The 12,171-nt window shown below is 38.4% G+C and overlaps 2 protein-coding genes across 3 annotated transcripts; both read right to left on the bottom strand.

The window, feature by feature from the left end:
• Positions 1-5,199: 5,199 nt before the first annotated feature.
• Positions 5,200-9,954, bottom strand: LOC108138417 (putative inorganic phosphate cotransporter). 2 transcript variants are annotated; one of them, XM_017260613.2, is made up of 3 exons: positions 9,352-9,954; positions 8,240-9,267; positions 5,200-6,956 (listed from the first exon to the last, which is right to left on the bottom strand). In XM_017260613.2, the coding sequence occupies exons 2-3, from the start codon at positions 8,439-8,441 to the stop codon at positions 5,440-5,442; spliced, it is 1,719 nt and encodes a 572-aa protein (XP_017116102.1). In that variant the 5' UTR covers positions 8,442-9,267; positions 9,352-9,954; the 3' UTR covers positions 5,200-5,439. The 2 variants fall into 2 exon arrangements, with proteins under 2 accessions (XP_017116102.1, XP_017116101.1); XM_017260612.2 differs by having other exon boundaries at positions 8,240-9,954.
• A 124-nt stretch (positions 9,955-10,078) lies between these two features.
• On the bottom strand, positions 10,079-11,870 carry LOC108138418. Its single transcript, XM_017260614.2, has 2 exons — positions 11,665-11,870; positions 10,079-11,103 (listed from the first exon to the last, which is right to left on the bottom strand). The coding sequence occupies exons 1-2, from the start codon at positions 11,770-11,772 to the stop codon at positions 10,429-10,431; spliced, it is 783 nt and encodes a 260-aa protein (XP_017116103.1). The 5' UTR covers positions 11,773-11,870; the 3' UTR covers positions 10,079-10,428.
• Positions 11,871-12,171: the final 301 nt, after the last annotated feature.

Here is a 12,171-nt window from a genome sequence, read left to right as displayed (position 1 = left end):
TTTCGCGAGAGTGTGAGTGTTGCAAAAGTGGCCGCAAAAATGAAATTAGCCATTGATATTTGAATACGCGACGAGGTTTTGAGGACAAGGAGGAGAAGGGGCGAAGAGGAGCGGCAATCGCAATCACTATAGCCACTAAAACCATATACCCAGCGGCCCCAAATTCCAGCCAAGTCGGTCAAATCATTTAAGCCAAGTCGCTTAAATGAGCTAAATGGATTTGCACTCAAGAAAGATGGCAAAAAAACACATTTTTGTACTTCTTATACGGGCCCTTTGTAAGCCGATTTCGGAATAAAAATAATTTAACCTTTTAATATATTAATGGTTTTACGTTTTTTTACCACAGTACCACTTACAAACTTTATTATAATTAAGGATCTACTTGAGAATATAGTAAATCAATCATTTTTAGGGTTAGGGTATGCAAATATCCATTTAATATTTTAAACAAAAATCCCGCCTTAATGTTAAGTTCATGTTAATGTATAAAATTGGAAACTTTTAGCACATGAATAAGCTACAAATGATTCACTCAAACAAGAGGTGAATAACATAAAAAAGTAGGTTATTCACTATGCGATTTAAGGTATTAAAGATATTTTGATTTATGTATGTATGTATATAAAAGATATAATAAAAGATATTATATCTATATATTATATGTTTTTTAAAAAAAAAAAAAGATTCTTCATCATTTTAAAAGTTTTAGTTTTTTAGTTTTTTTTTTTAAATTTTAAGTTTTAACTAAATACATATTCCAGTAGTCTTAGCTTTTCTCTTAAATCAAATTTGTAATCCGTTAAAATATTATTCAAATTGAGACTGAAATTGATTGACAAATTATTAAGTTATGCTGTAATTCATTAAATCGCTTTTCCCTTCTATCCAATTCCAGGTTTTCAGCTGAAATGGGAATGGAGGAATGCGAACAGAAATGTCGCAAGAAATGGAACAATTGTTGTTGTTGCACTGGTGACCTGTTTACAGTGATGTAAACATACACACAAAAACTGAAAGTAAGAGGGAGTGAGAGATAGTTGCACCTGGCGCAGATTCCCCTCTTCCCCCAATCCCTTCACCCACCATCAACAAAAAAAAAGAAGTTGTAAATTACGTTTGTTTGGTTCCCCAACTATATATCGCCATATATTGTGCAATCCAGCAGCCGCCAGACGTTGCTCGTGCAATGCTTTTCAATTTTCCACAAAAGCCAAATAAAAAGTTAGGAGCAGAAAGAGATGGCATGATGCTGCATTTACCGTTAGCAATTGGAAACCAGTTCTGGGAAAAAAGCCCCAAAGAAGCAGAAACGCTGCCAAAAATTAAATGTTAACTGGCAAAATGAAACAAAAATGCATTTTGTGCTTTTTTAAAGCAATATGGAAAACAAGAAAAAGAAGACAAGCAGAAGCCTGCAAAAGATCTTGCAACGGTAAACTGGTTTGCAGGGCAAAAACAAAAAAATAATACCCTAAAAAAACTGCATCCAGAAGATGTAAAAAGAGTAAAGAGTAAAAAAAATGATAGAGAGGGACAGAGAGGGAGAAAAAGAGATTGAAGGAGGGAGAGTGAGAGCGAGATGAAGCGATGGGCATGAATGAAGATACAAATGAAATCTGAAAATATTTAAGGTTAGCCTTAATTTCTCACATACATATGTATGTACACTCAAAAAAAAATAGGCAGAACAAAATGTTTATAATTTTACATTTTTGGGGCATTAAATAGTAAATCAGTTCAACGAATAAAATTGGAATGATTAACATTATTATTAAAAGTAAATAAAATAAATTTAAAAGTATAATTAAATTAATGGACATTTGTTTTAGGTTGAAACACTTTTATGAAAATTGGTTTAATTTTTTTTTGGAACTACTACATATGTATGTAAGCATGGAAAAGATTTGTTAGATAGTTCGTTAGTTTTATTTGTATCTCTTGAAATAGGCTTTCAAAACGGATGCCATTGGGCAAATATTGACCTGAAAGCGACTATCTTTTCGAGCAGTGTAAGGGTCTGGGTTTGACCGATCGTCAGTCATTCACGCGGTCGGTCGGTACACGTAAGGTCTGTCAGCATATGAAAACCTGTCGCCTCACCTGCCCGATTCCCCGCCCAACGGGGTCGAGCTCATATCTTAATGAGAAAAGTGAAAGTGTCAAGAAATAAGCAAAGCGACGGCCAAAAAGGGGTTCAGTTAACAGTGAATAAATAAAAACGCGCCACTGAGTCAAGCCGAGAGATACGAAATTCAGTCAGAAATCAAATCCGGCCGGGCTAACAATTGGCTAACCGATAACTGAATTGAACCCAATATCTGGGTATGGGAATTGTTGCAAATCTGTCATCGATCTTTCGATTAGATTAATTCAAGGTGACCCCAAATTAAAGCATCGAATCAGATGAAAACTAGGCATTTTCACATGTTGGTAGTTTAATACATAATTCATTGGTTTCCGCTTTTAGATTAGGATTTCCTCTGTGAAACTTTTTAATTAGGTCATCTTGAAGATGTCTCTGCCAATATTAAGCGATTTCTTTTGGAAACGTCTTAATTAATAAATAATTTATGATCCAAATTTTTTGTCAAGCAAAATATTTTTGTCAAAGAACATGGTCGAAATATAAAACTTAAATATTTTGTTTTTAGTTGTAAGATCTATTTTGACACCTTTTCAATTTTTGAGTTATTAATATTTTTGTCGACGACAAGAGAAATTGTGTTTTTTAGTGACGACCAAAATAAATGTTTTCATCCTCAAAGTAGTTAGGTAAAGGGTTTTCCATTTCCCAATATCTCTGAATAAGATTCATATAAAGTATGGTTTCTTTGAGTGATTTCTTCTGATGCACAAGTCGACAATCGGTTTTGACACTTCAGAAATCATTCGACCAAATATTTAGTTGCACAAATGTTCATATTTTTTGGATCACTTATGGCGCATTGTTGCTGTGTTTCTGGGTTTTTTTTTTGTAGTTTTTTAATGCCATTGTTGATGCTCTTTGCGGTTGCTGTTGATGTTAATTGTTTGTTGCTGTTTGCGCTTGCGTCACGCCTGACACTTTGACCATGAACGCATTTCTTGGCAAGGAAAACGAAGATCGCACGGATGAAATTGAACCAAATTTCGGTCGTAACTTTTATTTTCCACGCCGTCCATGCCACGGCTTCTTTCCCCATCGGCCGTTTTATTTCTTTTTTTATAATTACTTCATTTGCAATCTCTCGTGTGGCAATAGAAGAAACTACCGTTAATTAAAAACGCAAACGCACGGCCAAATGAGCGCAGGTGAGTGTACACTGAGAGAAAAAGCAATACGTTTCGATAGTTACCTCATAAATAAATCAACAATGTACATACATATGTACATATGTGGCTAGGCGAAAAACGTATGGTATTATAAATTATCATGACCACACAACTCTATTGTTTTGATTTTTATTTACTCTAAAACACTTAAAAAATAAAATTTGTGTATGATTTTACAAAATATTAAATGGTATACTCTGTTTGGAGTCGAAATTCAATTTAAGTTTTCAGTAATAGAAGGTTATAAACTTGAAAATGTTTATTAAATATGCAACCAACCAAAAATATTCAAAAATTTGAATAACATATTTCGTTGTTTTTACCAAATTTCTCTGTCGGTTAAAGTTTATTTACACCTTGTTTTAAAAAATAAAAGTAAATATATCCAATTTAACGAAATACTATCTTTACTAATTTCTATAACAAATTAATCCGAATATCCTGTTTTTATTTAACGGTAGTTGCAGCGATTGTATATTACGTTCTTATGTTTATTTAATAATTGATAAAACTATTTATATTACTACGAAAAATACAGTTTTTCTCTGTGTAAAGAAGAGAGAGGCTCGCTGTTGTAACAACGGCGCCAAAATATTTTCACTTGACTTTTGCGGCTCTGTTTTTATGGCCCCGCGAAGTTCACCGGGGAACTCAGATCGCAGATCGGGGAAAAAGCAGGGAGGCGAAATGGGGGATCGTTATGCAATGGGGAGAAAATTGACAATAAGACAAAGCGCAAAATACAAAATACAAACAAAACCGCGTGAGAGACTGCGACACAAAAACTGCAATGTCACTTACCCATTATTAATGCCCCGGCGTATTTGCGGGTATTTTCGGGGCTATCTGGTGGCAAAGGGGGCATGGCAGGCCAGTCAGTAACGCCTCACGTCTCCGGACGGACAGATTTACGGACGGACCGGGGCGAAAACTGTGCCACGGTAATCACACCGTAACCGAATTCCGAAAAACTGAAAACTTAAATGCGTGCGGAGGCTGCGACGAAATGTTGGATGCACAAAGGCTCATACGATATGATATCTGTGATTTGCTGATCATGAGCTAATTTAAAATTAATTTTAAAAGACTTTGCTGATCATGAGCTAATTTAATTAATTAATTTTTAAAAAAATAAAGGTACAAAATCTTTTAGAAAATCATGGACAAATAAAAAACACCTGAAAATTAATACAATACCCAGAAATATTTGAAAAGTGGTTAATTTAAATTGATTAAATAAAAAATGTAAATAATTATAAATATTGATCAATTTTACAATATATTTAAATATGGTTTCAGGAAAGGTTAATTTTACCGAATAAATGTAAAAATCTTTGACTTTGTTATGTTAATGAAAAAAAATATGTTAAAGAATGATATTTTAAGCTCATTATTGTTTTGACCTTGAGTTACAGAACCTCTAACAACCGAATGTCCCTACAAATTGGGTTTTAAGAGATTACAAAATCAAAACCACTTCTATTTTGAATACATATTTATAAGGGGCTCCTAAAAATATGCTTCACTTTTACTTTTAGAAAATATAAAAGTGAAAAAAAGGTTTAAAAGTTGTAACTGAACTGAATCAGTATGCTGCCTACTTTTGGTTGCCTCGGAGAGTCTATTTAATAATTTTTGCTTGCAGAAATACTGGTGGTAACCCCTTTTCTGAATAAATACACAGATGTACTTACACCTGATTCATTGAAACCACTGCACATCGATTTAATGTCAAAATTCTGATGTAGCCGTTTGATATGTTTGTGCTTTTTATTTCGACATTTCTAAGTGCCTTCGAGCGTGTATATCTTAGATATATAAATATATATATATATATATTTAGTTGGTATTGGTATACAAAAAAGACGCCTAGCAAAACAAAAGTCCATATAAAAGGACGATACACGTATATATATAATACACTAAAACAGTTAACATCCTTTTCGATATCCCATTCCAATTTGGTAGCACTAGTTTCGGTTTGTTTTTTGGAAGCCACATCTTTTGCAGTTCAACCGGGAAACATCAAGACCCCACACATATATATGTAGGATATATATGTGTATATCGGAATTATCACAAATGCTTATGATCTAGCTAAAATAGCGAATAGTATTGCGTGCTTTAAGCGCGCAGGGATGCTCGTGAGATGCGTGTTGTAGTGGGTGCAGGTGTCTTCGACCAGCTCTGCTCCTCGGCGCTGGCGAAGATCAGGTAGATGAAGTTACCGCCAATATTCAAGCCGGCCGCCAGCCAAAATACCAGATGCCACTGGGTCAAAGTCTCGCGATGGTTGATAATCAACCCAATGACATAGGGCGCCATAAAGCCGCAGATATTGGCCGCCGAGTTGGTAATCCCGTACATGGTGCCCGCATATCTGGGACTTAGGGCTATGTGGTTCATCTGGTTGCCGGCGTAGACGGCTCCGCCAAAAGAGCCCACGCCGGCCAGCATAAAGGTGACCCACACCCAATCACAACCCACGTAAATGATGCCAATCAGGCCCAGCGACGGCACCACCGAGGCCACCGTGTTCCACAGCTTGTACGAGTTCAACAGGGATATGTAGCGTCTGGCCAGCATCCAGTCCGCGAGGGCGGAGCAGGCGATGCCCACGAACCAGGAGGTTAGATAGGGCACGGCATTCAGCAGGGCGTTCGACTGGATGTCAAAGTGCAGGATGTTGCTCATGTAGGTGGGCAGTTCGGTCAGCTGCGTGTAGAAGGCCCAGCCCTGGCCGCATTGGGTCAACAGGATGGCCCACAGGGGCACAGAGGTGAGCAGCGATGACCATGGTATGGGCTTCTCCTGCGGCCCTCTTAGATTCACCCCATCCTGCTCCTCATCCTGATCCTGCTCCTCCGCCACCAATCTATCCTGATTGACCAGCCTGAGACACCTTTCGATGTACTCACGCTCCGACGCGGAAATCCGGGGATGATCGCTGGGCTTGTCGTACACCAGATACATCCAGGCGACGAACCACAAGATGCCCAGCAGTCCAAAGATGTAGAAGGCCGATGGCCAGCCGCCCAGAAAGTCCAGGGAGCAAAGCCATCCGGCCAGGGGCATGGATATGACGGTGCCTATATTGGAGCCCGCATAGACGACGGCAGCGAACTTGTTCCTCTCCAGCGGCGGTATCCAGTGGGCCAGCATGGCGTGCATGGCCGGATAGGTGACACCCTCGCCCATGCCCTCCAAAATGCGGACCAGCACGAGCAGCGGCAGATCCCAGTGGGCGGCCAGCGGGGTGAGAAGTGTGAAAATAGCCGTGACCAGCACTCCGTAGCCGTAGATCTTCTTGCCGCCGTACAATTCGGCCATCCGTCCGCCGGGCACTTGGGTGAGCACATAGCCATAGAAGAAGCTGCCCAGGACCAATCCCTGCGTGGCCTCGTCCCACACAAACTCGCCCTCCCTTTGGGGATTGGGATTACTGCCATTGTGATTGGGTTCCGGCAGCGGACAAGTGTCCGCATCGATCACCGATGAGTTGCTGTGCGGTATGGCCGTTTGATTCACCATGGCCACAATGGCCACCGAGAGATTGACACGCATCGCATAGACGACGGCAAATCCCAGGAAGCCCATGAAGCCGAAAATGTGACGCGTCTTTGGGCCACAACCATCGTTTACTGCGGGAAGGGAAGAGGAGAGCAAGGGCTTGATTAGGAGGCGTTTCAATGATATCAGTTCCGACCTAGCCAGTAGACACTAACATATTACTTTGATAAAATTATTGCCAAACCAAAAAAATTGACTGATAAACAGGTTAAATAATGGTAAAAAATATGATCTAAGAACTATGTTCGATTCTTTAGCTTTAACATAGTAATTTATTTATTATGTTTAAAGTTTCAACTTCAATTTTGTTATGAACTGTGTAGATCTTTTTACAAATGTAAAACAAGTTTACTTATTTATATATAATGCCAACTCAAAAAAACGTTCTATACCCTGCAAAATTAATTCATAATACTGTCGAGCTGAACAAATTAAAAAAATTCCCTTCTATACCCAGCAACATTATTTCATTATGCGATAGATATTATTGGCAAAATTAAAATTTTTACTATATAAAAATACAGACCTATATATACCCTAATTATGTTGAAATATGTTCTGGGAAATATTTTGTATTCATACACTTTAACATGTTAATTCAATGAACATACTTTGAGGTTCATATAATAGTTATTTTTTTTTTTAATTTTTACTTTTATTTATTTACACATTTTTAAGAAGCTTAGCCATTGGCGTAGTCTTCAAAAAAAATGTGTAGATAATTTGAATTTGTTTAAAGTTGCTAAAAGTTATTTCGCATTACGAAAAATAATAGATAGGCATGTACGACTATATCAGAGAAATGTGCTGTGAACTGGATAATTTTCCGTGAATATCAAAACCAAAGGCTGGCTGTACAGAGCTTCTCTCTTTTAAAGCAGAATTATTTGTGCAATGGAAACTTTAAAATTAAGTCATCAAAAAGGGTATTATTTAATTATAGAAAATAAATCATCACTATATAGTTTTGACATCAAATTTCAGAAATTCATTTTTTAAAAGTAGCTCAAGTTGACAAAAAAACTGTATGTCAAGTTAAAAAAACGCTAACTAAACAAAAGTAATAAATATTTAAAGTTCTATAAAAATACGTGATAGCAAATTATAAGAAGTATAAATTTTTGTGTCAATTATTTGGTGTTAAAAAACTACAGAATGTATATATTTAGAGAAAACATTACTTATTAATATAGAGCACTAGTTTGTATATCAATTATATAAGCAGAAAGGGTGAAAAATTTAAATACAAATATATAGTTTCTTTTTTTTTGAGATTTTAATGAGGCTTGTAAGTCAAAATGATCTAAAATTTGTGGTATCTTAGTAATACCTTTGTCGGGTCTTATCTACTTACCCTCTGCTGCGCCGCTGGAGCGGATTAGTGGTCGTTCGCCGGAGCAGAACGCCTCCCGCTCGTCATCCGCCTCATCATCGGATCGTTCCACCGAGGCGGACGAGTTGGAAGAGGACGACGGCCGGCGTAATCGGGATGCGGTCGTATCCTCGTAGTAACAGGACGCGTCCCGCGACTCATCCGTCCACTTGTGCGGTGGCATCGTGGTGATTTGCTTGGATTCTTATTGAAGATTTTGGAGCGTTCAAAACAATTGGAGCTTTTGGAGCGTTTGGAGCTGCAACTGCCAGCGCATTTTCTCTGCCGGAGCGGCAGTTGTTTTGTAGTTGTTAGTGGAAGCGGGATTCGGAGAGAGGGAGAGAGAGCGCGAGCGGACACCTCACCACGCCAACGGGAACCAGCGCAGACTGACGGACTGGCAAACTGGCAACGGGCAACGGCCAGCGCAACAACAAACCTAAACAAAAGGCAGCACCAACAAACGTTGCTTCTAACCACAAGAGGGACCTCAGTGGCGTAGTCAAGGGGGCGAGTGGGTTTAAAAAGCCAAGTTATTTGTCTTTGCTTGTTGCTCAAGATTTCAACATTACCATAAATTCAATTAGTTTTGTTAACCATGAAACGTCTCCTTTAACTCGTTAAATTTTTATTTTGAACTTTTATTGTTAAACATATTAACGTAAAACAAGTGTGTTTTGTGAAAAATGAAAAAAATATGAAGAAATAGTTTTTTAAACTAATTTTTTTAAGACATTTATATCACCCCTTTAGTACGCTCCTGGAGACCGCTCTCTCTCTAATGCTCTTTGGAGCTCCAGCTCTCTCGCAGCCGTGTGAAAGTGGAGCAATGAATGGCTGGCAAAAGAGCGTCTACGTCATCCAAAGGGGATGTAAGAACGGGCGAGAACGCCAAAGAGAAAGGGGAGTGAGAGTGAGAAGGCAACAGAAAGGGGGTCGGCTGTGCAAAAGAGATAGCGTCAGTGATGGAGCGAGGAAGAGAGCGCTCTATTGCAATTGTTGTAAAGTACCTAAAAGTACAATATCTTTTGTTTAGTTACAGTGTTAGTTTATTAGCTGCACACACCCGCATTCAAATACACTCACACACTTACCGATTACGATTATAAGGAACTGAATTATTTGTAGGGAAATGAAAACAACGCCAAATTCCAGATAGACAAAATCAAAAAGGGAACTTATACTTAAAACATGACTACACTTGCAGAAGGCTAGCGACAACAACAACAGTAAGGCGAAGAGAGAAAGGCAAAGTATTCGCCAACTGGCTCACACACACACTCAAACAATTGGGGCCAACACAATAGCTCTACGAACATTTAAGCCACATTTAAACAACAAAAGAAAATGAGCAAGAAAAAATGTTCACACACAACTGAAAAATGTTCTTGGAATTACAACATGGTAGATAAGATAAAAAATGGAATTGATCGACTAGAACATTTAAAACAAATGATGTTTATAAAATGTTCTAATAACGTTTTTGACAATTTTAAGTTGTAATCATCATTCTTTCAAAGTCATATTTCTCCTGCTTTTAAATATATATATTATTTGTTGGTAATATCCTTTGTGTATTAATCATTAATGCACAAAAAATCATTTCATCGGCTTTGATTCGGCATACATATTTCTTAAGTTCTATTAATTTGACCTAAAGTGTGCCCTTTTACTGCTAAAATTTCTACTGCTTTGCAGGAGGTTACGTCAAGACTTTCAAGTATTTCTATTTTCGGAGGAGCATCCGCGCATGTCCCGATAATGCCTGTTGCATCCAGGAATCCATAGACCTGCCCCAATACCCCCATATGCAGAACGAAATTTTAGGGGTTTGTTCAGTGGACAATTATTGGCAGAGTATACAAAACAGTTCTGACTTCATACTTCTGCATAGTTCAATTGGAACATTATGGTACTTTAAAAAGAATAATAGATTTCAAAAACTTTAAGTTTTATCGCAATACTTTAAAAAAGCTTATAGTATTGGCTATTAGCCTATTACTTTTTATGTTTTTATATGAGTCTGTAAAAATTGATTCGCTACAGAGATTTCATTAAATACCTCCAATTGAACTGTGCGAAAAGCCTAAAGATTCAAGTAAAATGCTTAAGAGAGGTATTTGTAAAGTATTGCTGAAAGAGCACCTGAATATGTTTCCTGATCTCCACTATTAGTTGGCAAAAATGGTGCCCACGGGAAATGCGATGACCCTCCGTTTGTCGCCCACCACTAAAGATTCGTAGTGGTAGTTCTTGACCAGGACGACATCGTTGCGATTGCCCACGAAGGCCTCCCTAATGGGGCTCAAGTCCGGATTGAAGCAGTTGAGGGCGACAATGTCGGTGGGCAGGCGTGGTATCAGTTCGTAGGCACAGGCCAGTTTCTCGTTCCATACGCTCACTTGGCCGTAGGGTAGGGGATCCCTTTTTGCGGCCAACTCGCCGGCCTCCTTGGCGGTACGGAAGGTATGGAGCGTTACAACTCCAGTGGCTCCGGTTCCCAGATAGCTGTGCACACAGTCGTAGACCAACAGTGGAGATTCGTCAGCCTTGAGGCCTTCGCCACGCACCACCTTTGCCTTGAGTTGCTCGATCTTGGCCAGCGTGCTGATATAGCTCGGATTCTTTGCCACCTGCTCCGGCAGCGAGCGAAGATCCTTGGCCACCAGACCCACAAACTGATCGGCTATGCTCTCCTGGAGCACCAAAGTGGCCACGGATCCCTCCGCAAATGGATTCTGCAGAGATTCGAGCAATTGCTGGCGAGCGGAGTGCAGATCACCGTCCTCGAAAACGATCATCAATTGGGGGGAACGCCATTTAGGATCACTGGGAATCGTATCGATCTGACGGTGGAAAAAATAGTATTGGTATCAAATATTTTTTGGGTAAACAAACCTACATCAAGATATCAGATCTAATTATCGACCAATTTATTTATTATTATTAATAAATATTTTTTTAACAGTTGCCTAACAATAAAAAATAAAAGTAATTAATAGCAATTCATTTTGAAGCAACGTTCACTTAGCAGATTTAAAATGTTTTTTTTTAAATTAACTGTCTGGTTCAGTGTACGACATATTTTTCTCAAGAACGAGGAAGATCCACAAGAACATAATATGTTCCTTCAATTACATAGCCTAGGTACTTAATTTCGTTGGCATATTTACTCAGGTACAAAATAGGGTGTACCTTTCACAACACTGATATCGACGCGCCTGATGTTTGTTCAAGAATATACTATGTATATTTACTTTATTAGGGTCGGAGTTGTATCATTCTCTCCCAAACTTTAAGTATTATAAAGTTATAGCAATGGATATCGATTTGAACACGAATTTCGCTCCGTGTGCGATTGTGATCAAGGTTATGTCTGAAATTCATGGTCAGGAACGGGAACTGACCTTCGAGTCCGCCTCCTTCGATGGCGACTGCAGGGCGTTGACCATGTCGCTGGTGATCCTGGTGACCTGGCTATTGGACTGCTGTGTGGAATTAGAATTGCTGGCCATGCTCTGCTCCCGGTTTCCTCCGATCGAAATGTTAAAAACGAACACCAAAGATCGCCCGATCAGCTGCGTTATCAGCGGCTCACACACACACACACGCAATGCAAAGAGCTGATAACTTAAAATACCAGAATTTGGTATTCTTTGGTATATATTATATACCCCAATTTTGGCTCGTTTCGCAACACTGTTTTCTGTTTGGCTTGACAAGATCCAAGCATTAATAGTACGATTTTTAAATTTTAGGTTTATTTAAATTAGGTAAGAAAAAAAAAAAATTACGTGAAAACTTAATGGTTCTTCAGTTGGAATTTTGCAATTTAATAGAACATGGAGAATTGAATTTGAAAAATTGTTAAATTGAATTATTTAAATAAGCCAAACGCATTTATATTTAAATGA

This window comes from Drosophila elegans, unplaced genomic scaffold (genome assembly GCF_018152505.1).
Source record: "Drosophila elegans isolate 14027-0461.03 unplaced genomic scaffold, ASM1815250v1 contig_149, whole genome shotgun sequence".
Classification (NCBI taxonomy): domain Eukaryota; kingdom Metazoa; phylum Arthropoda; class Insecta; order Diptera; family Drosophilidae; genus Drosophila; species Drosophila elegans.
This window is presented reverse-complemented; position numbering and strand designations above follow the sequence as displayed.

Excerpts from the sequence above, each read along its gene's own strand:
- LOC108138418 (XM_017260614.2), bottom strand. The coding sequence starts at position 11,772 with ATGGCCAGCAATTCTAATTCCACACAGCAGTCCAATAGCCAGGTCACC. Across the intron at positions 11,104-11,664 it reads CGAAGGAGGCGGACTCGAAG|ATCGATACGATTCCCAGTGA; the intron begins GTCAGTTCCCGT and ends TTCCACCGTCAG.
- LOC108138417 (XM_017260612.2), bottom strand. The coding sequence starts at position 8,441 with ATGCCACCGCACAAGTGGACGGATGAGTCGCGGGACGCGTCCTGTTAC. Across the intron at positions 6,957-8,239 it reads CTCCAGCGGCGCAGCAGAGG|TAAACGATGGTTGTGGCCCA; the intron begins GTAAGTAGATAA and ends CCCTTCCCGCAG.